At 41.9% G+C, this 26,762-nt stretch overlaps 2 protein-coding genes across 2 annotated transcripts; one reads left to right on the plus strand and one right to left on the minus strand.

The window, feature by feature from the left end:
• Positions 1 to 8,418: 8,418 nt before the first annotated feature.
• LOC120063389 (SUZ domain-containing protein 1-like) lies at positions 8,419 to 13,143 on the minus strand. Its single transcript, XM_039013750.1, has 4 exons — positions 13,028 to 13,143; positions 12,247 to 12,296; positions 11,878 to 12,147; positions 8,419 to 11,785 (listed from the first exon to the last, which is right to left on the minus strand). The coding sequence occupies exons 1-4, from the start codon at positions 13,076 to 13,078 to the stop codon at positions 11,674 to 11,676; spliced, it is 483 nt and encodes a 160-aa protein (XP_038869678.1). The 5' UTR covers positions 13,079 to 13,143; the 3' UTR covers positions 8,419 to 11,673.
• A 1,501-nt stretch (positions 13,144 to 14,644) lies between these two features.
• LOC120063260 (F-box only protein 42-like) lies at positions 14,645 to 26,437 on the plus strand. The gene is made up of 10 exons (XM_039013523.1): positions 14,645 to 14,771; positions 15,499 to 15,784; positions 16,089 to 16,205; positions 16,403 to 16,537; positions 18,623 to 18,776; positions 20,593 to 20,703; positions 21,015 to 21,111; positions 21,287 to 21,343; positions 21,507 to 21,623; positions 24,676 to 26,437. The coding sequence occupies exons 2-10, from the start codon at positions 15,508 to 15,510 to the stop codon at positions 25,726 to 25,728; spliced, it is 2,118 nt and encodes a 705-aa protein (XP_038869451.1). The 5' UTR covers positions 14,645 to 14,771; positions 15,499 to 15,507; the 3' UTR covers positions 25,729 to 26,437.
• Positions 26,438 to 26,762: the final 325 nt, after the last annotated feature.

The raw sequence follows: 26,762 nt of genomic DNA on the forward strand, positions 1-26,762 counted from the left end.
GTGTTATGGCCGTCAGACGGAGTCATTATAAATTGATTGCTCCTCTGTAGCCATGTTGTTATAAATGTAATAATGTATCAAATGTATATTATAAATAGACATTTAACTTTTCTAAAATGATTACAGATCCTAAAACACAGTAATTAAACGTTGATGGAGATTGCATGGTGGGTTTGCAGTTGTGCTGAAGTTTACGCGGTGTTGTGTATGTATTTGCAGAATAAACAGCATTGTGTCCTTTGTCGATGAGCCAAACAAAATCCGTTACACAGGCTGTGTAAGAGCTATTTGACCAAGAAGGAGAGTGCTGCATCAGATGATCTGGCCTCAACAATGACCCAACCTCAACCCCATTGAGAAAGTTTGGGATGAGTTAGACCGCAGAGTGAAAGAAAAGCAGCCAACAAGTGCTCAGCATATGTGGTAATTCCTTCAAGATTGTTGGAAAGGCATTCCTCATGAAGCTGGTTGAGAGAATGCCAAGAGTGCAAAGCTGTCATCAAGGCAAATGGTGGCTACTTTGAAGAATCTCAAATATATTTTGTTTTGTTTAACACTTTGTTGGTTACAACATGATTCCATATGTGTTATTTCATAGTTTTGATGACTTCACTATTATTCTACAATGTATAAAATAGTTCAAATAAAGAAAAATCCTTGAATGAGTAGGTGTGCCCAAACTTTTGACTGGTACTGTATATTTTTTAATTATGCCATATTTGAGAACTAACAATAAAAGCTCGACAAATTCCCAAAACCAGGCATTCAGGGCACATTTACATATATTTTGTTATACTGTTTGAACAGAGGAACACAATTTTAACCATAGTAAAATCCATAGAATTGCAGGAAATTAGCTTTAAAACTGCAAAATTGAATTTCAGCTCCATGCCAAACTGTATAGAACTATTGGTAATGAGATTAAAAACAGCAAAAAATTATCTCAGCTCAATGGAAAAATGTGTAGAATTGCAGAAAATGTGCTTGTCAACAGCAACATTTTCTCCACGCCGCCAAAATACCTTTCTAGCTAATAGACTATGTTAGAGTTTACACTTCCTCTTCCAATGAACTGTGGGAAGGTCAAAATAATGAAACTGTCTACCAAATCGATGAATTTTCAAATGCTAATTACTTCTATTTGCCATTATCATTCACCTGATAAGACAATACGTGATTTTTTTCTGCTAACATATCATGGGGGGTCTCTGGGTCGCCGGCTTGTCTGGGCGGGGGCCCCTGGGCAAGAAAAATTTGAAAAGCCCTGGTCTAGTCTGCTTAGAGGCTTTGCCTTTTCCTCTGTGGTGAAAGTAAGGAAATGTCTCTGCTGCCAATGAGAGAGTTAGCTAGCTACAACAGAGTTATATAATTACCAGTTTAACCTAAGATTTGTATTCCTCTTTCATCTGTACGGGTTAGCTAGCATATGAACTGAACTGCTCGACATTTACTCAACTGAAAATGTCAAAACTACAGTTGTTGAATGTGTTTATTACTGAGAAATTAACAGTGGCGTTGAGATACGCTATACGGTATTTGGGGCAGTGGAAAAAACGATAACGGAGTACGAGGAAGACATTTCCTGATCAGAGGAGAGTAAATGTCAACAAAGGTGACCAGACTTGTATTTCAAACCCGTGATTTGTTTGTTTGTTGCAATCTCTCATGTGTGTGTGTGCGTGGTGTGTGTGTGTGTGCTTGCGAGAGAGTGTGTGAGAGAGAGAGACTTCATTGGGTATAGCTCTCTCCCTAATGGATATGGTTGTTATTGAGCATAAATCTCAGCATCAGACCACAAGATCAACCCAGTATCTAATATTTTATCATTTTAATACATCGTATGTCAGCCTATTTCCCTGATATTAATCTCTACATCACCCCAGACCCACATAAATTCACTCTTCACGTCCCTGAAGCAGTTTCCTCCTGAGCAGACCCACTGGGCACACCACATAATTTCAACGTGGATAATTGGGTTATATTTAGTTGAGACGTTGATCAATGAGATTACAACCTATATTCACCCACTCAAAAAGACAGCCAAAAGTTAGTTGAATTTCCAATGTGTTATCACTATGCTTTCAACCATCTAAAAGCACAACCAAATTCCAATAGAAAAACAATGACAGATTTTTGGGTTAAGTGTCACCCAAATGTCTATCACTGAGCTTTCAACCATTTAAAAGCATAACACAGTTCAAATGGGAATACAATGTCAGAAATTATGTTTATTTATACAACAGATTAATGTGTTATCATTGTGCTTCATCTAATAGCAGAACCAAATGACTTGGATTGCAGTTGAGATTACAGTAAAATACATGGTGCAAGTGATCAACGTCACTTCTGCGCAGATTATTACAACAATTATGATGATCTCCCCAGATGACCTATGTAGAAATCGCTCTGTCATTTCCTGGTTGCTAAAGTTCTACACTGTTCACTCAATTTCAGTTTATGTGAGAAAACAAGCACTGAATAGTGTAGGGAATCATTGTACCATCTAAATTGCTGTGAAATATATTTTCAATAAAAAAATATATAGTTTTTATAGCTGTTTGAAGCTGGTGGACCAAAACCGAAAGTAAAGCGAGACTCTCCGCCATGTTATGGTGAAACGGGATAAGGGGGAAGGTGATATTTGATTTGAATGCAGCATCGTGCTGTTGCAATTCAGCTAGTTTCCACATAGGGGAGAAACAACCCAGTATTTTAGCTTCCACATAGGGGAGAAATTCTATGTGTAACGCATTTAACTTTAGACTATTTACTGTATTACAAAAGTGATATTGAATTGTGTTTCGGTTGACAATGCAACCAAATATCAACATTAAAAGGAAATGTATCTACTGATTGGATAGCTCCATCTGAGCCACTGACTTAATCCCATTCTTTAACTTTTATTTTTGGGTGAGCTGGATATGTGAATCCAACATATGTGAATCCAACATATGTTAACTTGCTGACGAGTTTATAGGCTATTTATTGTATTTCAAAAGTAATACTGAATTGTGCTTGGTTGTCAACGCAACCAAATATCAACATTTAAAGGAGATTTATCTTCTGCTTGGATAGTTCCATCTGTGCCACTGATTTTAATTCCAGTTTGTCTACAAATTAACAATTGATATTCACGTCTCCATCTCAACCAAAAATCCAGTTTAAATAAAGTTTGATTTAGTCCTATACTTTAACTTTGATTTATGGTTGAAATGGACACATGAATCCAACATAATATGTTGGATTTATATATATTATCAATTATTTATACCAATCAGAGCTTGAAACCCTAGGCCTATGAAACCTGGGTTGAATTGAAACCGAAGCTGTTGATGACTTTTCAAATGCATTCGGAAAGTATTCAGACCCCTTGACTTTGTCCACATTTGGTTACGTTACAGCCTTATTCTAAAATAGATTAAATATGTTTTTCCTCATCAATCTACACCATAAAGATATGTAAAAAAAAAATAAAAAAAAATCTTATTTACATAAGTATTCAGACCCTTTGCTATGAGTCTCAAAATGGAGCTCAGGTGAATCTTGTTTCCATTTAACTATGTATGTCAGTTAAAAACAAATTCTTATTTTACAATGACAGCCTACCGCGTCCAAACCCTTCCCTAATAACCTAAACGACACTGGGCCAATTATGCTCCGCCCCATGGTACTCCCGATCACAGCCGGTTGTGATACAACCTAGGATCGAACCAGGGTCTGTAGTACTGAGATGCAGTACCTTAGACCGGTGCGCCACTCGGGAGCCTTGAGATGCTTCTACAACTTGATTGGAGTCCACCTGTGGTAAATTCAATTGATTGGCCATGATTTGGAAAGGCACACACCTGAAACAGGTTCTATGTAAGGTCCCACAGTTGACAGCGCATATCAGAGCAAAAACCAAGCCATGAGGTTGAAGAAATTGTGCGTAGAGCTCAAAGAAAATCGGTTTATCGCCCAACAGCATATTTAAAACGATCCTCCTTCTTTTCGGATCTATTTGGAATGTTTGCACATTTGGATCGAAATTGTTATTAATTAATATTATCACCCCTTTTGAGTTTCTTTGCCCATTTCTCCCTCTCAGTACTTTTTCCATACAACCTCATCTGTAATTGTAGAGTGAGTTTCCTGTAAACAATAGATATTATATTCCTTCTCTTTTAGCCAGGTAAAGACTGATCGTCTTTTATAATCTGCTAAGCAATTATAACTAGCTATACTTATTTCACCACTTACCATAAAGAGATACCATGTTTCAATAATACTTACCATAATATATGCCTGTAAACTTACTACCAAAAGGTACCATGATGATCAAGCTGCTAGACACCCTGAATTTATCCATACTTACCAATACTACCAGAATCAATGTATGACATCTACCCATGTAGCTGTACCACACTATATGCACTGCAGCTGCAACTAACTCTAAGTAAACCTACAATTGTCTTCCAATATCCCTCCCTCATCCCAGAAGGGGGTGTTGTCCCTGATGCTATAGTTTCTTTAAATATTTTTATTTAACTAGGCATTCAGTTAAGAACAAATTCTTATTTACAATGACGGCCTACCCCAGCCAAACTCAGAAGACGCTGGGCCAATTGTGCACCACCCTATGGGACTCCCAAACACAGCTGGTTGTGATATAGCCTGGAATCGAACCAGGGTCTGTAGTGTCACCTGAGATGCAGTGCCTTAGACCACTGCGCCACTCTGAAGCAGAAACTATCACACCATCGGGACTGTCTCATAAACCTGTTTCAATGCTGCCACCCCTCAAGCGCCCGCTATGGCATGACCATGAGAGGTGCATCCTCTTTAGGAATTAGCCACATAACAAAACAAATGGAAAATACATGTAAAAAATAATTAAGAGTGAAAGAAAATAGATAAATAAATTAGGTTGTACACTTTTTTTGCGACTTTCTCAAATCATCAATAGCCTACAGTCGCATCATGCAGCCTATACATATTTTGATTTCTAATACATTCTAAGGTTTGTGTCATTCACAACTAAAGTTGGCAAATAACTCAAAATCTAGCATAGAACCTGTTTCAAATGATCACTTTTATGCTCAACATACTATTATTTTATAATTTTGTACACACATTCTTTTATATCCCTGTCAGTGAGCATTTCTCATTTGCCAAGATAATCCATCCACGTGACAGGTGTGGCATATCAAGAAGCTGATTAAGCAGAAGGATCATTACACAAGTTCACCTTGTACTGGGGACAATAAAAGGCCACTCTAAAATGTGCAGTTTTGTCACACAACACAATGCCATAGAAGTTTTGAGGGAGCGTGCAATCGGCATGCTGACTGCAGGAATGTCCACCAGAGCTGTTGCCAGAGAATTTAATGTTCATTTCTATACCATATCCGTCTCCAACTCCATTTTAGAGAATTTAGCAGTATGTCCAACCGGCCTCACAACCGCAGACCACGTGTAACCAGCCCAGGACCACATCCAGCTTCTTGATCTGCGGGATCGTCTGAGACCAGCCACCCGGACAGCTGGTGAAACTGAGGAGTATTTCTATCTGTAATAAAGCCCTTTTGTGGGATGTGCCTGCCTCCCCAGTGGGTGGGCCTATGCCCTCCCAGGCCCACCCATGGCTGCACCCCTGCCTAGTCATATGAAATCCATAGATTATGGACTAATCTATTTCAAATGAGTGATTTCCTTATATGAACTGTAACTCAGTAAAATCATTGAAATTGTTTTTTATATTTTTGTTAACCTGTATTTATGTGCTCTCGCTCCAGAATGGGAAAAATATCCTTTCTATTTTATTCAGCTAAGTTCAATTATATTCCTCTTACTATAAAATCAAAATATCAAATTAAACAAATCAAATTTATTTATAAAGCCCTTCTTACATCAGCTGATATCTCAAAGTGCTGTACAGAAACCCAGCCTAAAACACCAAACAGCAAGCAATGCAGGTGTAGAAGCATGGTGGCTAGGAAAAACTCCCTCGAAAGGCCAAAACCTAGGAAGAAACCTAGAGAGGAACCAGGCTATGAGGGGTGGCCAGTCCTCTTCTGGCTGTGCCGGGGGGAGATATAAAATAACGGCATGGGACTTAGAAGCATATCTTGTCTGCTAAATGAACAAGCCTACAGCCTATGGCATAGCCCAGAGCCAGATAACATACAGTAGGCAAACTCATATTCTGTTCTTCTGAAATACATTTTCTTCATATCATAATGTTGCTTTAGACCTGCCTAATATGAATAATGGATTTATTGTGATGGTGTATATTAAATTAATTAATTAGATGTAGATGTTCCAAAGGAGCGCATCAGCAGCTTGGATGCGTTGAGACCTGGAGATGCTAAACATGTTTATGTTAATTAACGGTCAATTACTGTGGGACTTTTGCATGACAATAACCGGCTGACAAAATGTCATGAACCCCACAGCCCTACCTCAGCCCTCACATTTCCTCCAAACTGTGAAGAACAGAGAGGGACTCTACTCACTAAAACAGCTAAAACATCAAAACAGAACCTGATGGAGAGGGTTACATCAGAACTAAATAGTAAATTCCGACTGTTCTGCAGCTCAGAACAGTGAAAGTGACAATGGGATGGACAGTGGAGGACTAATGTCAGAGCTACAGCCACTATCAAAATAAAGTCGCACACTCCATGTATAATCTGCCAGCGATTTAATGGGTATTTACCAACGTTTCGGCATCACTGTGCCTTCCTCAGGGTAATGTCATGAATACTTGAACCAGGTTATGTAGACAAACAGTGCAATTAGTGTAACCAATGACAGTAGTGAGGGGTGTCTCATAATGACTAACTTAATTTACAAGTCTTGTTCATAAAGGAAAATTTGTTCACAAGGGCCTGAGATCAAAGTCAATATTCAGACCACTAGGGGCCAATGTTCTTAGTTAGGATATCCAGTAAGCCTCCCTTTGTAGGCTTTTCCACATGAACAGGTAGATAGACTACTCCCTTGGCCTTGCATGAGATGATACCCCTAACAGGGATCTTTCGACCTGTATGTGGGTGTCTGAAGAAATATGTTTTTATAGTGCCATTGCACTGTGCGCATGAGCTACATTTGTAGTTCCCATTTGGGATAGATGTCAAGAGTGTCTGAGTGGGCTCAGGGGGCATGTCAGATCTCACCAAACTATCTCCAATATTGCGACCACGCTTATCAAAGAGAACACGGGCAAAGACAGGACCAAAGCAGGGAAGTCAGTAAGCTGAAAGTTTCATTGAGTGATCAGGTAAGAACCCACAGTGTCCTAATTGACGAGGGGAAAAAACGATTTGATCAATTTCAGAATAAGGCTGAAACATAAAATGTGGAAAAATAGAAGTTGTCTGAATACTTTCCGAATGCACTGTAAGTGCCCCATGTGTGAAATGCTTCAGGACAGCAAGTCTTCTAAAGCAACAACAGGGAAATCACAGAGAACAACCACATCGTTGACTTTTTGGTGGAAAATGCTTCACTTGTAAGAACTACTGGTTGGGGCAAAATCTAACTCTCACTCAGTGGTGGAAAAAGTACCCAATTGTCATACTTGAGTAAAAGTAAAGATACCTTAATAGAAAATTACTCTAAATATAAAAGTCACCCAGTAAAATACTATTTGAGTAAGTCTAAAAATATTTGGTTTTATATATCTTTAAGTGTCAAAAGGAAAATAATAATTTAAAATTCCTTAAGCAAACCAGACGGCACGATTTTCTTTTTATTTATGGATAGCCAAGGGCACACTCAATAATCATTTACAAACTAAGCATTTGAGATAAGTGAGTCCGCCAGATCAGAGGCAGTAGGGATGACCAGGGATGTTCTCTTGATAAGGGTGTGAATTGGACACTGTCAAAATGTAACAAGTACTTTTGAGTGTCAGGGAAAACGTACGGAGTCAAAAATACATTATTTTCTTAAGAAATGTAGTGGAGTAAAAGTTATCAAAAATATAAATAGTACAGTACAGATACCCCAAAAAACTACTTAAGTTGTACTTTAAAGTATTTTTACATAAGTATTTTACCCCATTGCGCTCACTTGTAGGACATTTTTCCATAGTAAAACACTAACCTTTCTGCACATAGCACACAAATGGATATGACCTATAATTTAAATGTTGACATTTACATCTCAAATGTTACTTTTTTGCCAAAATAAAATGTTTGTCCATGTCTAAACAGGCCAATGGCTTTTAGAATATTTTTTCTAATTACTGCAGTTTATTCATACAAAATAGACAGAACAACACATCCTGGACACATATTGTAGAGCAGTGGTATCCAAAGTCCCGGTCGTGACCCCTAGTTGGGTCGTAAAATGTATTAATAAGAGTACAGATTCTTGTACTGGACAATGTACAAACAGTTTTAAGAAAGATAATTGAAAAACAGTTTTGAGTTAATGTATTTTTTGGTTTATTTTTATTTTGAAAATGGTATGACTTGAAGGCTATTTGTTGATGTAAAAATAGAAATGTACTGATTTTAACATTGTGTCATTTGATTTGGTGTGGGGTCGTGAGAAAAATCTGTGAAAATAATGGGGTCCCCGAAAAAGTTTGAATACCACTGTTGTAGTGTGTTGTGCTAGACAAACAAAGGACACAAGTGTTCAATGATATGACAGTTCAAAGGAGATATACATTAGGACGACACTTGACACACATTTCTAGATCAGGTTAGTAAGAACACAAGATGCATGTCAATGGTGCTTACTGCGGTGTTTAAGACAGATTTTTTTGTGTTTTTAACAGGACAGAGTATTAAATATCTCCACAACATCAAGGGGAAATCTGAAATGTCTGGCACCAAACTAATTTTAAAGCTACAACAGCTCAATAAAATCTATGAGAGAAAGTTAGTCATATATGGAGTTCTTACTATGGTTTAGGTTAGAATAATAATTTCAAGCATTAGCCTAAGTGAAAATAGAATAATTAAAATAATTGTACATTAGGTATAACTTCAAAAGCACACAAAGAGCTCATTGGGCATTGACCAAAATTGACAATGGTCGCATTAAGCATTTCTGAAATGCAATTTATGTTGGTTGTGCAGAATGTCATATTCACGATTGCTCAAAAAATTCTGTCATATTAATGTATTTGAAATTCTTCCTGTAGTCATTGAGGGCCATTTAAGGTGACGGTTTCAGCTATGCTTGGTATCTGTAAAACCACTAATATTTGACTAAAAGTCCATGCACATATCCCATTTCACAAAATAGAAAAATAAAACTCTGCACCAAACAAAAATATTTGCAATTGTGTTTAACTTTACTTTTCAATATTATTTTATTAAAGGGAATTTAAAAAAATCTTTACAGGCTGATTTGTTTGTTGTGTTCGCATGACAGAGAGGAGCGTCATCTCTTCACTGTCGCCCCATATCCGATGGCTGAGTTACTGGAATTGCGCAGGCTCATCAAGCACATCGTTGGGGTCAATTCGGTTTTGAATTCAAATTCACCAACTGAATAAATCCTCAGAAATAAAAAAGCTATTTTCTATTCAAGCCTTACATATCAATTCACTTCCCGCAATTAAACGTGAATTGAGCCTAGCCCTGTACAGGAGGATCATATTAATTCAGGGTTAGACTCTAGTCTCCTCCTCCCTCCCTTCCCCAAGCTGATCTCTGATCCATGTAGACTAGACAGGTGTGGAAACCACACTCAGGGGTTTCTACAATCCACCTGGGTTTCTCCACCATATTGCTTTCACCTGTCCAGCCCTCTCTGCTCAGTGATCCCTAGAAAGGATTAAGGATGAGGTTATGAGTACTCTTCAATGGCCCAGACATAACATAATCTAGGTATAGGCCAAATAAGAACCGAATCACACCCAAAAAAGGTTACTGTGTGTGATTTTCTTTACATATTAGGCTGTGCAACAATTCTAGCCAGTCACTGCACCACTGGGATTACATGTGAGCAGACCAAAGACTTTGCTTGGCCACTCTAGCATTAAAACCTGCCTGAGAGGGGCCAACAAAACCACCTTTCCTGAGGTTCTAAGGCAGGCCAATTGACAGAAATTAGAGAAAGGGGGATTACAGGGAGGAGATAAAAAATCTTTTTATTTTTAATCTCAGCATTCAAGAGCATTAACCTGAGGTGCCTCAGTAACTGTGGGGTCCAATATGAAACCAAAGATAATTTAAGGCGTTTGAGTCAACACATTTAGTATGGTTTAAAACAGCCAAGATGTAGTTTCTTGTCATTTCATTTACAAAACTAGATAGATTGGATAGACAGAGCTATGACATGTTGCTCTGCTGGGGAAAAAAAGGTATTCCTTTCAACTTTGGCACTCTAACAATAACATTGCCTTCTAACCAAGCAAAAATTTAAACTTTGTCAATCTCCATCTAACTCAGTTTGTTATTCTGTCACTCTCTTTGATCCAGCATGTCTTTACCGTACAAGAGCAGGTGCTCCTCTCTCCAAGTAAGGCAACCCTGGAGAGACAGAATGAAAGACAGGACAGAACAGAGGTGCTGCTTAAAACACTCCTCCAGCCAATGGCTTCCTCTTCAAACAAACCTGAATCAAAAGAAAGTGATGGCCTTCTTCATGCTCCCTGTCATGTGGCCCCTCTCTTTGCAAATGAGGCAACAAGGCCACACAGTGTGGACATTTTTACAGAATTACTTTTTGGCCATCCATAAACTATTTCCTCCTAATCTCAACATATACTTTCAGTATCGTTTCACGAATGGCTACTACTTTGAATGACTACCTGTATAAGACGCTATAAAACATTCAGCTTCACTAACATTCTGTCATTTGTTTTCTTCTTCTATATCATTCCCACTTTGAAAACAGACATGAATTTAAAAAAAGATGCAATAACAGAAGAGACACCATTAATCTAACAACCTTCCCAAATTCGCCATTCAGTTACTGCCCAGATGTAAAAAAAAAAAAAAAAAAAAACAGAAAAAAAGAATTACAGTAAAATGTTTTTTTTGTTGTTGAAATAACTTAAAACAAAACAGACAAATATTAACAAATACAGCATGGGCAGTCTAACTACAGAAGACGGGGCTTACATGTTGATTTCGGAATTATTGCTTGAACATGCTAACACGAAGTGGCACCTTGTCACTCCCCTGCTCTATCCATGGCCCTACACTCACATCCGGAGAAAGGTTCCTTCTTCACTTCCCCCTGGCCACCTTTAAGTCCCACAGAACCAGTCTGTAATTTCCCTGGAGGGCAGGTATGCCCGGGACATAGGAGGACCCTGGTCCTTAGCAGGAGAGGGACAGTGGAGAGGGGCATGGGGCAGCTCAGGGTGCATCATGGGAGATATCACAGTGTGTGGAATCCTGAGGGAATGCCCTTGTCACAGTGTGGGACAGAGAGGAGATCTGACTTGACACTCAGCTCCTCTCTGCCATCTCCCTGCAACCCTCTGCGCAGGCTGGAGACAGGGCAGGGGGCGAAAGGCAATGAGCGTGCCAACAGTCAGCAGAAAGGGGTGGGAGGGATACTTCATCTCATTCTGTGGGCCAATATATTCTGTTTGTCATAATCTACATTTTTCAATTTCATCCCACCACTCTGCTCTTCATGCACTATGCTACCTCCCCCTTTATCCCCTGCACACCATGCCCCCATGGAGACGATGGATCCCCCTCTCCCTTCTGCACTCTATCTGCAGTGACGGAAGCCTATGGTGCCGTCTGGGCCAGTGGGTTGGCGGATCAGGTGATTGTTTGGACGAACCGGTTCTGGCTGTGGCTGGGCATTCACTCGCACTGGTCTAATGGGGAAAGACAACAAAATGTAAGTGGATGAGAAACAGCACAATAAGATTGTTTACATAACCCATACCATTGAGTGTAGGTGTCTAACCTGTCTTGGCTGGGTTTGTCCTGAGTTGTTTCTTCAGAACTGGCACTCCCCAAAATCCTCCTGCGGGCCTCAGCATACTCTGCCTCACGCTGGGCCAGTGACTTTGGCTGCTGGGTGGGGCGGTTAGATGAACTAGTTGACCCTAGGGAACCGTTACTTGAGGGGCGCTTCAGAATTCGGATTTGAGGTGGGGGGGCTGCAGGTTGAGATTCATCCTGGATAACCATGGCAGTTCGTATAGGGGAGCTACCTGAGCCGATGGTGGATTTCCTGAGGGAGGGGGCAGAGTATGTATTAAACAAGAAATACGTTGTGCTGTATAGCTATATCTTTACTTGGAGATTTTCAGTTAGATTTTATTTCGCTCACTTTGTTTTCTGGCTTATCTTCAACTTTGCTTCGAGTCTTCTCTCAATTTCCTTGGAAACAGGCAAATAAACATAAAGACCTTTTAATTCTTAATTCAACTATTCAACGAAGGAATACGTTACATCTATAGATAATCAGAATTAATTAATTTTCGTGATAAGTCACTGGTGAGAAAATGTGTTAAAAGAAAGGAGACTTGGCATAACATGATTCGACTTAGCCCGCTAGCTAGCCGAACTACTAACGTTAGCTAGTTATCTACATTTAATTCCAGTGCTGAAATTTGAGTTGAGTGTTAAGCATTTTCACAACAGTTGCAAAATGGTATCGTTATTAAGTTAACTACCTAACCGACTTAAATATAGCAAATACAGTTTGTCGAAATTATTAGCTGCTAGCCGATTGACAACAGCTAGCTAACTAGCGACACTTTCCACAACCTGGCTAGCCAACTAACGTTAGTTACATAACAATAACTTGTCGCTAGTTAACGACGTTACCAGATTGTTGTTGACTCTCTTTTTACACTCCCGCCTGTTACAAAAATAAACCATATCGTTATCTGTAGTCCTGGCCAGGCCTTTACAACTTAAGATACCCTGGAAAGGCTAAACTTGGGCCTGTATCTAACCTTAGCTAGCGGGGGTTCCGACATGGCGACAGGCTGTTCACTTCAGTTCCCTCATAAGGCATTGAATGTTTGACAGGCCAACCACACACATTGACTATTGAACACAGTTCATGTCCTAAAAACAAAAATTCCATCGCATTTCTTCCTCACCCCGCTGTCTGCAGCTTCCTCCCAGCTTTCGCAAACCTCTTCATCTTCCATATTACAGCGTCCAAGACCCACACACGAGCTCAGTGTTCACGATACAAACACACGCTGTAGCTAGCTGGATGTCTGCGCCGATGCGAAATCGAAAAACAAGCAGTCAAAAAAAAAAAGACAGAATCAACAGCGACCTCTACTGTATCGACATTGCACATGTTCATCGGGAACGCGCATTGATTCCTGACCTAGAAGAGTAGTCTACTTCAATGTTGAATGATTTGAGTATTGGAGGACCTATATGTTGTACAGGTTATTGTAGCTATACGTTTACAGGTCGTATCTCTCAATATGACTTAGTTTGTCCCAACTTTGTTATTGTAAATGACCTTTAGTTTAGGTATGCCAACTTGGTCTAAACTTCATCCAGGTGCAGAAATAGACATAGCCCGTGCCCGTTCTCTTCTGTGTTCAGCTACATCAAATAAAATAAAAGTTGATTTTTCACGTGAACCGGGTGGAACAGGTGTAAACAGTACAGCGAAATGCTTACTTACAAGCTATTCTTCCTCAACAATGCAGTGTTCCATATTTAAGGTAAAGAAATAATATAATCTTCAAACGAGCACGTAATCAATACTAGGTCAGATAAAATAAAAACACAATAAATAAAACAAGATTTTACACTATATACAAGGTCAGTACTTAAGTACCATAGGAATGTGCCAGGGATATGGTGGTAGTTGAGATAGCTATGTCAATATAGGCAGGGGTAAAAGTGACTGGGCAGCAGGATAAAAGTGACTAGGCAGCAGGATAGTAATAAATAGTAGCAGCAGTGTATATGGTGAATTTGTGTGTGCATGTGTGATAGTGTGTGTGTGTGTGTGGGGGGGGGGGGGGGGGGGGGGTGGATGTCAAGATGTGTATGTGTAGGAGTGTCAATGTAAGTGTGTGTGAGGATGTGGATAGAGACCTGTGAGTGTGCATAGAGTTAGTGTAGATAGTCCGTTGTTGAGGTGGGCAGCCATGGAAATAGCTGTTCAGCAGTCTTACTGCTTGGAGATAGAAACTGTCTCGGAGCCTGTTGGTCTGAGACCTGATGTTCTGGTACCGCTTGCCAGACGGTAGTGGATAGAACAGTCCATGTCTGGGGTGGCATGGTCTTTGGCAATTTTCCGGGCCTTCCTCAGACACCACTCTCAATGGTGCATCTGTAGAAGTTCTTGAGGATCTGGGCAATGCCAAATCTCTTCGGCCTCCTGGGGGAGAAATGGCGCTGTTGAGCCCTTTTCACAACTGTGCTGGTGTGTTGTTAAGTCCTTAGTGATGTGGACACAGAGGAACTTGAAGATCTCGACCCTCTCCACTGCAGCCCTGTCTATGGGATACCGGCTGCTCCCCCGTTTCCTGTAGTCCACAATCAGATTGTTGTATAATAGCTTGGTGTAGATGAATACATTGGTATCAATACAATAAAGGCATTTGATTTCATATGTTTTGTTTGGTTGTAATGGTATTTTGGTACAATAGACCTATACCTATTATTTAACAATCCACTTCACCACCGCTTTTGTTTCTACTTCATCCGTTCACGATTTACGTGCGCGCTCCCGCGTTGCGGAGGATGCTGCCACTGAGGAAGATGGCGAATGCTTGGAGTATGGCGATTTACTGCAGAAGCTGATAAAGGGAATGAGAAGAGAGACGTCAAAAGATAGAAAACCAGCAAAAGAATTCGTGCAGAATTACGGTGAATATAGCTGTTGGGGTTATGGTTGGAAAGGAAATATTGCCCCTGAAAACCTGACCAAAATAGGGCAGAAAACACTCTAGTTTCTGACTGCAAATATTAGCTAGCTATATAGCTAGCTAGTAACGTAACCCACTAGCTAGCCAACTATCTCGAGATTCAGGAAATGTGTAACTATCATAGTTTTCCACGGATTGGTAGCAAAATGTCCATGATTTGCCACATAGTTTTAACAGATGTGATGCCCTACCATAGACTGGAATTCTAATTAGCAAGGGCGGGCCAGGATGGCTGCGCACATCGTGGAACGCTAACATAATGCTAGCTAACTGTATTGTGCCACCTACCTAACCACTTGGTGAAATAGTTACATGAATTTAGCATAGCACTACTTGGAAATGAAATGTGTTTAATTTTCTACGACCAGCTAAAATCCTAGCTAGAAATTAGCTATCAATTATCCAAGAACGTTTGTTAGCTACCGTTAGCTATCAAGACCAGTTACCGTTACGTTCGCTGCTCAAAACATGATATAGTTAGTTAGATAGTTAACTTACTATGTTTTGCTTTGTATAGTGGCTAGCTAAATTAGCCATGTGTATTTCCACCTTGTTGTCAATGATGAATACTACCCTGAAAACACGTGACGTGTTGAAATTGAAGTTACAATTCTTGTTTGAGTCTTTGGTTTCACCTTTTTAGTGACTTCTCCCATCTTTGTCTACAGAAAGAAAGAATGTCCCGCTCCTCAGACAGTGAGGATGGATACTTTGTTGCCATGGATACAGAGGAAGATGGTGCAGGAGCAGGGCCTGTTGGATTGGCACAGGAGGAAGAAGAGAAGATGGGGACCAACAGAAGAGAGCAGGACCTAGAGGGCTTAGTTGAGGGCGAGAGGACAATGGTGGAGCTGCCGGAGGAAGTCCTAGAATACATCCTGTCCTTCCTTTCACCTTACCAGGAGCACAAGACCGCTGCACTGGTGTGTAAACAGTGGTACCGCCTCATCAAAGGTATGTCTTTCTTCTGACGACACCACAACCATCACCACACTAAACCAAAGTAGGCAATAGCATGCCATGATGCTACATTTTGAGACACCCATAGTGGTTATTTCCTTACAACAGGGCAAGTAACCTTTATCCCATTTTCAGTAACCTTTGACACATTTTCAGTTGGGACAGTGAGTCAAATCAAAACAATAAGTTACAAGATACTGACGTGTTACCTATTATGTTGCTTTTATTGTGGTTATGAGTTCACAGAAAACCATAGTAGTCACTCAACTCGTCTTCAATCCCCCCCCCCCCCCCCCAGGTGTTGCATATCAGTGTTACCACGGTTTTCTGCGGGCCGTCCAGGATGGCTACATCCAATGGGAGAGTCGTACATACCCATATCCTGGAACACCCATCACTCAACGCTTCTCACACAGTCAGTATACAATATATATTTATATACCACCGCTTTGTGGAATTTAGTTGAATGGCCATGGTATAAGCTGGATAATCAACTCTAGGCTGTGCTTTTTCAAAAAGTAATACCCTTCACAATTGAAATGTAAAGTATTAGGGACATGATGTTGAAGGTGTAACTAATTCTTACTCAAACCATGTATGTGTGTGTTGCAGGTGCATGCTACTATGACTCCAACCAGTCCATGTATGTGTTTGGGGGCTGCACTCAGAGTAGCTGCAATGCTGCCTTCAATGACCTGTGGAGACTTGACCTCAACAGCAAGGAGTGGATCCGCCCTTTAGCCTCAGGTACACACTCAACGTCCTCTTCAGCTCACTGTGTCTGTTGCTGTATCTGTTGGTATTTATGCTTTATGCCTCTCCCTGACCCAGTCTGTAATACCTACATGTTTCAAGCAGACCACCATAGTCCCTGTGCCCAAGAACGCCAAGGTAACCTGTCTAAGTGACTACTGCCCTGTAGAACTCACATCTGTAGCCATGAAATGCTTTGAAAGGCTGGTCATGGCTCAAATCAACACAGTCACACTCCAATTCACATACCGCCCCAACAGATCCACAGATGACGCCATCTCTATTACACTCCACACTGCCCTCTCCCACCTGGACAAGAGGAACACCTATGTGAAAATGCTGTTACTTGTTTACAGCTCAGCGTTCAACACCTTAGTGCCCTCCAAGCTCATCACTAAGCACAGGACCCTGGGACTGAACACCTCCCTCTGCAACTGGATCCTGGACTTCCTGACGAACCGCCCCCCAGGTGATGAGGGATGGCAACAACACATCTGCCATGCTGACTCTCAACACGGGCCCATCAGGGGTGCGTGCTTAGTCCCCTCCTGTACTCCCTGTCGACCCACGACTACAGGGCCTCGAGTGACTCCAGCACCATTAAGTTTGTTAACAACATGATGTTCGTATCCCTAACCCAAAGATGATGAGACCACCTATAGAGAGGAGGCCAGTGACTTGGCAATGTGGTGCCAAGACAACAACCTCTTCCCTCAATGTAAGCAAGACCAAGGAGCTGATCATGGACTATAGGAAATGAAGGGCCGAGCACGCCCCCGTCCACATCGACGGGGGCTGTAGTGGAGCGGGTCAAGAGCATCAAGATCCTCGGTGTCCACATCATTAAGGAATTAACATGGTCCACACACACCAACACAGTTGTGAAGAAGGCACGACATCAACTCTCCCCTCTCAGGAGGCTGAAAAGATTTGGCATGGGCCCTCCGATTCTCAAAAAGTTCTTCAGCTGCGCCATTGAGAGCATCCTGACTGGCTGCATCAAAGCAACTGCTTGGCATCTGACCGCAATGCTCTACAGAGGGTAGTGCGTACAGCGCAGGACATCACTGGGGCCAAGCTCCCTGCTGTCTAGGACCTCTATACCAGGCGGTGTTAGAGGAAGGCCCTAAAAATGGTCAGACTCCAGCAACCCAAGTCATAGGCTGTTCTCTCTTCTACTCCACTGAAAGCGGTACCTATGCACCAAGTCTGGAACCAACAGGACCCTGAAGAGCTTCTACCCCCAAGCCATAAGACTACTAAATAGTTAACAGAATAGCTACCCAGATTTTCTGCATTGACCCTTTGCGCAACTCTTTTGACTCATCACATACGCTGCTGCTACTGTTTTATCTCCCCTTCTCCAAATCATGTCTGAACAGTTGAATTTACCACAGGTGGACTCTAATCAAGTTCTTGTCCCATAGCAAAGGGTCGGAATATAAATAAGGTGTTTGTTATTTTAAATAAATTTGCAAAATTATATATATATTTTTTTACTTTTCGCTTTTGTGTTTATATTGATGAGGGAAAATGTTACTTAATCCATTTTAAAATAAGGCTGTAACTTAACAAAATGTGGGAAAAGTCAATGGGTCTGAATACTTTCCAAATACACTATATATACATATCTACCTCAATTACCTCGTTCCCCTGCACATCGACTCGGTACGGACAACCTGTGTATATAGCCAAGTTATCGTGACTCATTGTGTATTTATTCCTCGTGTTATTATTTGTCAGTATTTTCCTCTCTTAATTGTTGTGGTAAGGATATCACTGTTAGTCTACACCTGTTTTTTACGACGCATGTGTCAAATAAAATTTGGTTTGATTTGACCTCAGGTAAGCACTCCTAAGCCCCTGGGGTGGATGCTGCCTGCCCTATCTATTTATTACAAGGGTTTCAAGGGAATGTTTCTTGACGTCAGTGTGCTTTACACATGATCGGACAAACTAATCTAAAATATATAATAAAAAAAAAAATGTAATGTTTTATTCAAATTTTTAACTCGACTTCTAACCCATGTATGTATGAAATGTATGAAGGCTCTTTCTTTTCTCCTTTTGCCCACACAGGCTCCTATCCGTCTCCTAAAGCGGGGGCTACCCTGGTGATGTACAAAGACCTGCTGGTGCTGTTTGGTGGATGGACTCGCCCCAGCCCCTACCCACTGCATCAGCCAGAGAGATTCTTTGACGAGATCCACACATACTCCCCTTCCAAAAACTGGTGATAGGCAGAGGCGAACCTAGACCCAGTAGATGAATTAGCCCCTTTTTTAAATGTTATTGTATTTAACCTTTATTTAACCAGGAAGGGCTCATTGAGATTTTAAATCTCTTTTTCAAGAGTGTCCTGGCCAAGATAGGCAGCACCAAGTCATTACAAAAATTACAGACAAACAACATGAAAAACTACAAGTAATCTAGTAAAAACCATAAAATTCACAAGAGTATAACAAAAATCAAAAACAACAAATTACAAAATTAAAATTAAAAAAACATTGACAGGTCAGGGAATCAGTCTCAAGATCATTCATCAGTGATTTAAAAATACCAATCGGGACAAGTTCATCCAGTTTAAAAGTATTTTGTAAGGCGTTCCAAGACGATGGTGCAGAGTACATAAAAGCCCTTTTACCAAATTCAGTTCGGACATTTGGAACAGTTAGCAGGATAAAGTCCAGCGAACGAAGAGAGTACCACCACATTTCTGAACAATAAAAATGCCCAAATAAAAAGGTAGTAAACCCAAAATGGCTTTATAAATAAAAGTATACCAGTGACTGAGCCTACGAGTGACTAGAGAAGGCCAGCCAACCCTGGTATACAAAGTGCAGTGGTGCGTAAGGGTTTTGCAGTGTAAAATATATCTCAAAGTGCCATGATAAAGGGTGTCAATTGATCTCAAACACTGAGCGGAAGCATTCATATATAAAATATCCCCATAGTCTAGTAAAGGCATAAATGTAGCTGATACTAGCCTCGTTCTGGCTTCAAAATTAAAACGGGCCTTATTCCTAAAATAAAATCCCAATTTCAGCTTCAATTTTTTTGTAAGTTGTTGAATATGCAATTTAAAAGAGAGGCCGTCATCAATTAAAATTCCAAGATATTTATATGAGGTTACAACCTCAATCTCCTTGCCCTGACAGGTAGTAATAGGTGAAAGGTTCAAAGGTCTATTTCTTGTTTTAGAAAACACCATTAGTTTAGTTTTGTCATTATTGAGGATAAGCTTCAATTGACACAAGGTATGTTGAACAGTATAAAAAGCAGTTTGCAAGTTCTGGAAAGCTTTTGTAAGGGACGAGGCACAACAGTAAATAACAGTATCATCAGCATAAAAATGAAGTTGCGCATTTTGGACATTTTTGTCTAAATCATTTATATAAATAGTGAATAAGAGAGGGCCAAGTACAGAGCCTTGGGGCACACCATTAAAGACAGACAATTTAACAGACATAAGCCCATCAAATTGAGTGCACTGAGTTCTATGAAACAGATAGTTAGCAAACCATGCCACTGCATGCTCTGAAAGACCTACACTTGACAATCTCTGCCTTAGTATAGCATGATCAACTGTATCAAAAGCCTTAGAGAGATCAATAAAAAGTGAGACAGTGCTGTTTTTTTGTCAAGGGCTTCAGTGATATCATTTAAAACCTTCATGGCTGCTGTAATTGTGCTATGCTTCTTCCTGAAGCCCGATTGGTACATTGATAAAATAGAGTTACTAAATAAAAACTCTTTTAGCTGTTCACTCACAAGGGTTTCAAGTATTTTCACCAGGGGTGACAGCTTTGAGATTGCTTTGAGATTGAAGCCAATGAGTAGCTTTATCACATGTTGTCTACAATTCACTCTCTCAATACAGGCAGATAGTCAGTGTGTTATTACGCATGAGAAGTCTGTCCGTGTAGAAGCTCTTAAGGCCTATTATCCCCATATCTATATCTGTAGCCTTACCTAGCCATCAGTGCTTGGTGTTTTACCACTTTCCCCCTCCTATCAAACTAACCCCTTACTCTTCTATGCACTCTCAGGTGGAACTGCATCGTGACGACCCACGGACCCCCGCCCATGGCCGGTCACTCCTCCTCTGTCATAGGGAGCACCATGGTGGTGTTTGGAGGGTCACTAGGGGCACGCCAAATGTATGTCACTACTTTGAGGAGCTTTTACCTTGAGTTTTCTGCATATTTTACCATACTGTGCCAAACCAGATGCTACAATTGCACAACCTGACACACATCAGTTCAAACACTTGGGATGAAAACCGTTGTTGTGTTAGGAAACAATGCAGAAAGGTTGTAGTGTGAATGTCTTGAAAGTAAAAGGAAATCATTTCATTTCAAAAACTCTGGTTTAGTTGTTTTGCAGTGTTGAAAGTTGTGTGTGTGTGAATCTGTCACTGTGTGTGTTTTGTCTCACCGTGTCCCCCTGCTCTCCACTGGTCCCTGATCAGGAGTAACGAGGTGTGGGTTCTGGATCTGGAGCAGTGGTCCTGGTCCAAGCCCACCATCTCTGGCCCGTCCCCCCACCCACGAGGAGGCCAGTCTCAGGTCAGGATGACACTTTCACTGCCCACCTTCTCCCTTCCGTACCTCCATCATGCAGTATTTCGGCTTCTTTTGAAAATGTCTGTCTCTGTATTTTTTTACAGAGACTACCAGTCACATTTTTTGTGGCTTGTGTCAGTGGTTCTCTGTTTTAAATGTGTATTCCTTTCTCTCACAGATTGTGGTTGGCAACGAGACTCTGCTTATTCTGGGAGGCTGTGGAGGCCCTAATGCGGTGAGTGCCTGTGTTCTCGAATGGGAGTCTGCATTGTTTTCCGTGGACAGACAACGCTGTCTGCCGGTGTTATGCTAGTCGATCTGTGTCTGCGGATGTTTTGCTGGTTGTTACTCTGCGCGTCCCTGTCCCCCCCCCCCCCCCCTCTCTCATGCCCTGCTAGCTGCTGAAGGATGCCTGGCTCCTCCACATGGGTGCCCCACCCTGGACGTGGCAGCAGTTGAGGGTGGAGAACGATGACCATGGAGCCCCAGAGCTGTGGTGCCACCCCGCCTGCAGGGTATGTGTGGCTCTCAATACGTTCCCTACCCCTTTTTATACACCCATTTATGGAGTGCTATATGCTTGGCGCTGTCAAGATTGGTGAGGGTAAACCTTATCCCAGATCCTTGCCTGCGCCTGTTGAATGACGACTCATCATAACGCAAATGCTTAATTTTTTGCAGTTATGGTGCAATCAGGGCTGGCTCTTAAATTTTACTGGATGAATGTTTTCCAGAATATATATTCATTTGGAATCCACAACAGTAAAATGTAATAAGGCGAGGCCATCCACAGTGCAGGCATGGGCAGGGATATCCTCAGCCATATGGGACCAACTGGTGGGGTGACCTTACTTCTCTCTTTCCTTCACCCTTTGGTGTTTCTTTTTGACTGCCTCTGCTATTTGAGAAGTTGGCTACGGGCTGTTGGTGAGAGATGGGTGGGAGGCTTGACCAAATCTCAACATTACCTGTATTTTTATTTGGGAGTTGAGTTTTTATGGGCTGGAGCTGCATGTGTAACATCGTATGGTGTTGTCTGTTTTGTTTGTTGATGTTCTTTAAAAAAAATGTTGGTCAGAAATGTACTGGGCCGGATACAATTTATACTGTCCCAGACATGGGGTAGTTTATATATACATTCTGGTCATGCAGGGCCTAGGTTGACGTGCTTTATTTCTATATTTTCAGCTAATAAAATGCTACACTATGGTATATATTAAAAAGCTGTGTAATATAATTTAGCAATGTAGGACATTCTTTTCTTCTTTGAACTCCCAAAATGTTTTGCATGTTAGCAATCAAGTTTTCAAGATATAACATTTTCAAAATACAGTTTTTCAACTTGATTGCTGACATGCAAAACTTTTTGGGATTATATCAACAGTGGACAAATGAAACAAATACCAAAAGATAGGTTTTGAGTGGTATTTTCCTTTAAATCTGCAATTTGTAACTTTATGGGCTACCAACCAAATTCACATAGAAATGTGTGGTTATAGGTCTGTCATTGAAAGCAAGTCTAAGACGTGGTAGATCTGTATATCTATGCTCACTGTTCTAAAGTTTAATTTAGCGTCTTTTACTTTCGGTTTTGTACACCAGCTTCTAACAGCTGAAAAAACAATCTTTTTGGTTATGGTAAATATATTTTACAGCGGTTTAGATGATTTTCTACACCAGTGGTCACCAACCTTTAAAAAAAAAATCCGAGTCCAAATGTAAGCTGAGATCAACCTTAAAAATGTTTTGGGACATGACTTAAAAAACATAAGCTTATGCAACAGTCACCTATTAAAAACACTACTGTAGTAATGAGATTTGTGCGTAGGTTATAAGCCCAAAACATTATCCCCCCCCATATTGCCTTTCCAATACATTGTTGTTCTTCTCAGACCATTAAAAAAATATATATATTTCAACATTTGAGCTAGGCTATATGATCACACCGGTAATAGATCAGTTGTTGTATTACTAGGCTGAGGAAGCCTGCATCTGATGGTCAGTCTCAGCGGAGGGAGAGGGCAGCAGACTGGGTCCGCCTCTCAATGTCCCCCAGCTCTCCCTTTCCTCCACTGACACTGACCAAAAAGGGACACCGTCTTCCGGCTGATGGTGAAACTCGCACTGCATTATTTCTGCCTCATGCACAAATTCATGTTGTTACTCCTATGACCAAAGAAAGTGAAATATTCCTTGATATTTAAAAAAAGATCCAAGCCGCTAATAATAACAATGCAAGCCTATCAATACACTTTCCTACTAATTCATTGCAGCTGCAGTGCTGGTTGTAGCGCGGGTGGAAGTAGGGAGAATGTGCATTTTATGGCTTTTATAAAAGTGTTGAATAGAAAGTGTTGACAGTGCTGAGTACAAACTTAAACATGAACTCACTCATAAAAACAGCAGCTCTTTGCTGTATTCGTTGACACTCTCTAGTCGTGGTTTTAAAAGTTCTGAAATCTCACAGTATCAACTTTCTTTTACGCCTGCTACGTTACTACAGCACTGTAATCTGAGCCATCCGATTGGCCAGTGGTAGTCCTATAGTGCACTTGATTTGCTTCCCCCGGGCCGTCTGGAAGGCAGAGGTTGTACTTTTTAGACATATAAAATGGTTCCAATTGGGAACACGTCGACTACCCGGCGCGCAGGGCAGTTAAATCAGGTGCACCTACCGCCAACAGCGCGAGCCAAATAACAAAAATGAGGAACCCAAGGCTTTATTGTTGTTTTTTTTACAGAAATATTTGGCAATCGACTAGGAATGGCTAGGAGATCGACCAGTCGGTCACGATCAACTGGTTGGTGACCACTGCTTTCCACTGTACTTTATTGTTTTGTCATATAACCTGAAATTAAGCAAACTGTTCTCATTTTAACAACCAGGAAATGGCAGTGCGACTTCTGCATAGTGCATTTTTTTCCTAAAGTATTAAGAAGATTTTTGCATCTGAAAATGGGAGGTTACCCATTAGACAACTGCTTTTCAATAGAGACATTGCTCTAGGCTAGCCAAGAGAAATGATACTTGTTTTTTTGTAGCATTCTTCTTGCAGACTGTCAACAGTAGCCACTAGCCAGCCTGTTGCTGGTTTGTTCACAATTGAAGGTTTACGTTTGTAAATCACTTTCCCTAAAAGAAATAAGCTCAGCGAGCGGATTGACGAGTGCTTCTTTTCACTCTGGACTGCTCACCTCTGTGTGCAGTGTGACTGCATCAACTCTTGTACTGCTCAAGAAGTTGTGGCTCTCAGAGTGTGGTTGAATGTACGGGCTATCATATTGCTCATACAAATAGATTTACTTTTTCACATGTGGTCTTCAATGGAAGACTGCGACGTAGCAGGTAAATGTCGAGCTGGAACACCAAAATGCGCTGAGAAATTGCTGACCCGGTCCAGCCAATGACTGACGAGATCCACTGGCCTGACACATACTGGCCCCGGGCCATCGTAAATGTCGGATCCTGCCTTGGTCTCACAGCAGTGAACACTGTTGGGATGTTGTTGTGTATGGGATTTCTTCTTTCAACTCAACCTACTTTCATTGTTTTCCATCTCTCTCCAGGTTGGGCAGTGTGTGGTGGTGTTCTCCCAGGCTCCGTCTGGCCATGCGCCCCTCAGCCCCAGCCTGAACTCTCGGCCCTCACCCATCAGTGCCTCGCCCGCTCCCTTGGGCACGGAGCCCCCTTCCCTGCGCTCCTATTCCCCTGCGAGGAGCGGAGCCGCCGGGGTCGTACTGGGGGCCGTTGAGGAAGCCCCCTGTGTGAACGGCCGCTGGGGCACGCTGAGACCCCGTCCCTCGGCCAGAGGGGGTGCCAGAGAGGGTAGCCCCGGCTCCTCCTCTCAGCAGCCATTCCCCTCCCAGGGGGCTGACAGCCCGCCTCTTCCATCCCTCCATCCACTACTCAACGGCTCATCCCCCTCTCCCAGGACCAGCCCTGCCCAGGCTGCCTCCCCGCCCTCTCACCCCCCTGTCTCGTCGGACTACGGCTGGGAGTCTACCCTTTCTGCCACCCACCCCCTTTCTGCTGAGGTACTCAGCACTAATGGAGTGCACACACCTCCCCCTGCCCCTGGCTCCCCACTCACTCCACCGGGGGCGGTGTCCCCTGCTGCCCTGAGACGGGGCCTGGAGGCTGTCAAAAACCTGTCCTCTTCATCCATGCCATCGTCCTCAAATCCATTGTCTCAAGGGGCTGCTACAGGAGTAAGTGGAAGTGGGGGAGGAGGGGCTTCAGCGGGAACCTCCCCCTCATCCTCCAGCCCACCACAGGTTGCCGCTGATGGACACACCATCCCGCCAATCGCGCGGCGGCTTGGCCACCACCCGCCCCAGAGCCTGAATGTGGGCAAGCCCCTGTACCAGTCGCTCAACTGCAAGCCCATGCAGATGTATGTTCTGGATGTTTCCCGAGCCAAAGGGGACGGTCTTGTCTCCTGGAGGGTTTACGGTAACGGAACCCCCGCCGCCGTCACGGGCCCCCCCGAGACGAGCCTCCACACAGTGGTCCAAGGGAGGGGTGAGCTCATCATTTTCGGGGGCTTGATGGACAAGAAGCAGAACGTGAAGTACTACCCTAAAACCAACGCCTTGTACTTTGTACGCGCTAAGAGGTAATGTAATGACGGACAGGGTCGTGAACGATGCCAGAAAGTGTTGTTAAGTAACGGACGATCAATTTTCCATCCTGACCCATACAAGGGAAGTGAAACAAGGTCTTATTCCTCTACCGCAGAGGATCATGGGAAAATAACATGTCACACTAATTCTTGGCGTTTCTTTCTTCTCTCACACTAACTTCTCTCCCTCTACTTCTCTCTCTACCCCCTCTTCCTATCGCATAACTTCAAAGAATATAACATTTCAGTACATTTAAGGACATTTAGGGTGATGTTACTATGACAGTGAGGATTGGATGAATGGGTATGCTGACCTCCCAACACCTGCAGTATGTGAGATGGTTGGTCAAATGGCCCGAGAGGACAGCAGTTTTTCCATTGATCCCAAAAGATGTAGACAGTTTCTGTTCCTCTTCGGTCTCCCCGCTGTGCACTGAGAGGGAGAGAAAAGAAAATGGTTGACCGAGCCCTGTGCTGAAGAGGGAGGAACAGTGGATGGCTGACTACTTTGCTTTTTTTAATCACTCTTTCAGCCTGCATTGTTTACATTGAAGAGTGTAAGTGCGTGTGAAAGTGTGTATGTTGATGTTGGATGCGAGTGCGTGTGGGTGTAAATGCTATTGTATGTTGATTGGTGTTTTTTTGGGGGGGGGGGTGTTGCAGTGTACTGTAAGCATAGTAAAACAATAAAGGCCTAATTGTCAAAACTCATGTTTCATTAGGTGTTACTACATTCACTTTAATTTGTTGATTCATTGTGTCTTGGAAGTATTTTGGTATTGGGCCATCACAGGCTATGCTGCATCTACAAAATAACGGTTATAAATAAACACATCCAGTAAAGACCTGCTTGGCATAACCTTGATGCAGTAGTAAACATCACACAACTGACGGGAACGTCGAGACTCCGGAGTAAATTTCCTGATATGCGGGACCAAGACAACGGGTGGAATGTTCTAATGGTAGGTTATTGACACGCTAAGTATGTGATTGTTAGCTGCTAGATAAGGACACAGATGGAGTTCACCTACT

The sequence above is a fragment of the Salvelinus namaycush genome, chromosome 2, assembly GCF_016432855.1.
Source record: "Salvelinus namaycush isolate Seneca chromosome 2, SaNama_1.0, whole genome shotgun sequence".
In the NCBI taxonomy this organism is placed as follows: Eukaryota; Metazoa; Chordata; class Actinopteri; order Salmoniformes; family Salmonidae; genus Salvelinus; species Salvelinus namaycush.

Coding starts and splice junctions, on each gene's coding strand:
- LOC120063389 (XM_039013750.1), bottom strand. CDS start 13,078: ATGGAAGATGAAGAGGTTTGCGAAAGCTGGGAGGAAGCTGCAGACAGC. Junction 12,297..13,027: donor AGGAAGCTGCAGACAGCGGG/GTGAGGAAGAAA, acceptor CCTGTTTCCAAG/GAAATTGAGAGAAGACTCGA. Junction 11,786..11,877: donor GACAAACCCAGCCAAGACAG/GTTAGACACCTA, acceptor TTTCCCCATTAG/ACCAGTGCGAGTGAATGCCC.
- LOC120063260 (XM_039013523.1), top strand. CDS start 15,508: ATGTCCCGCTCCTCAGACAGTGAGGATGGATACTTTGTTGCCATGGAT. Junction 18,777..20,592: donor TACTCCCCTTCCAAAAACTG/GTGATAGGCAGA, acceptor ATGCACTCTCAG/GTGGAACTGCATCGTGACGA. Junction 20,704..21,014: donor TCACTAGGGGCACGCCAAAT/GTATGTCACTAC, acceptor GTCCCTGATCAG/GAGTAACGAGGTGTGGGTTC.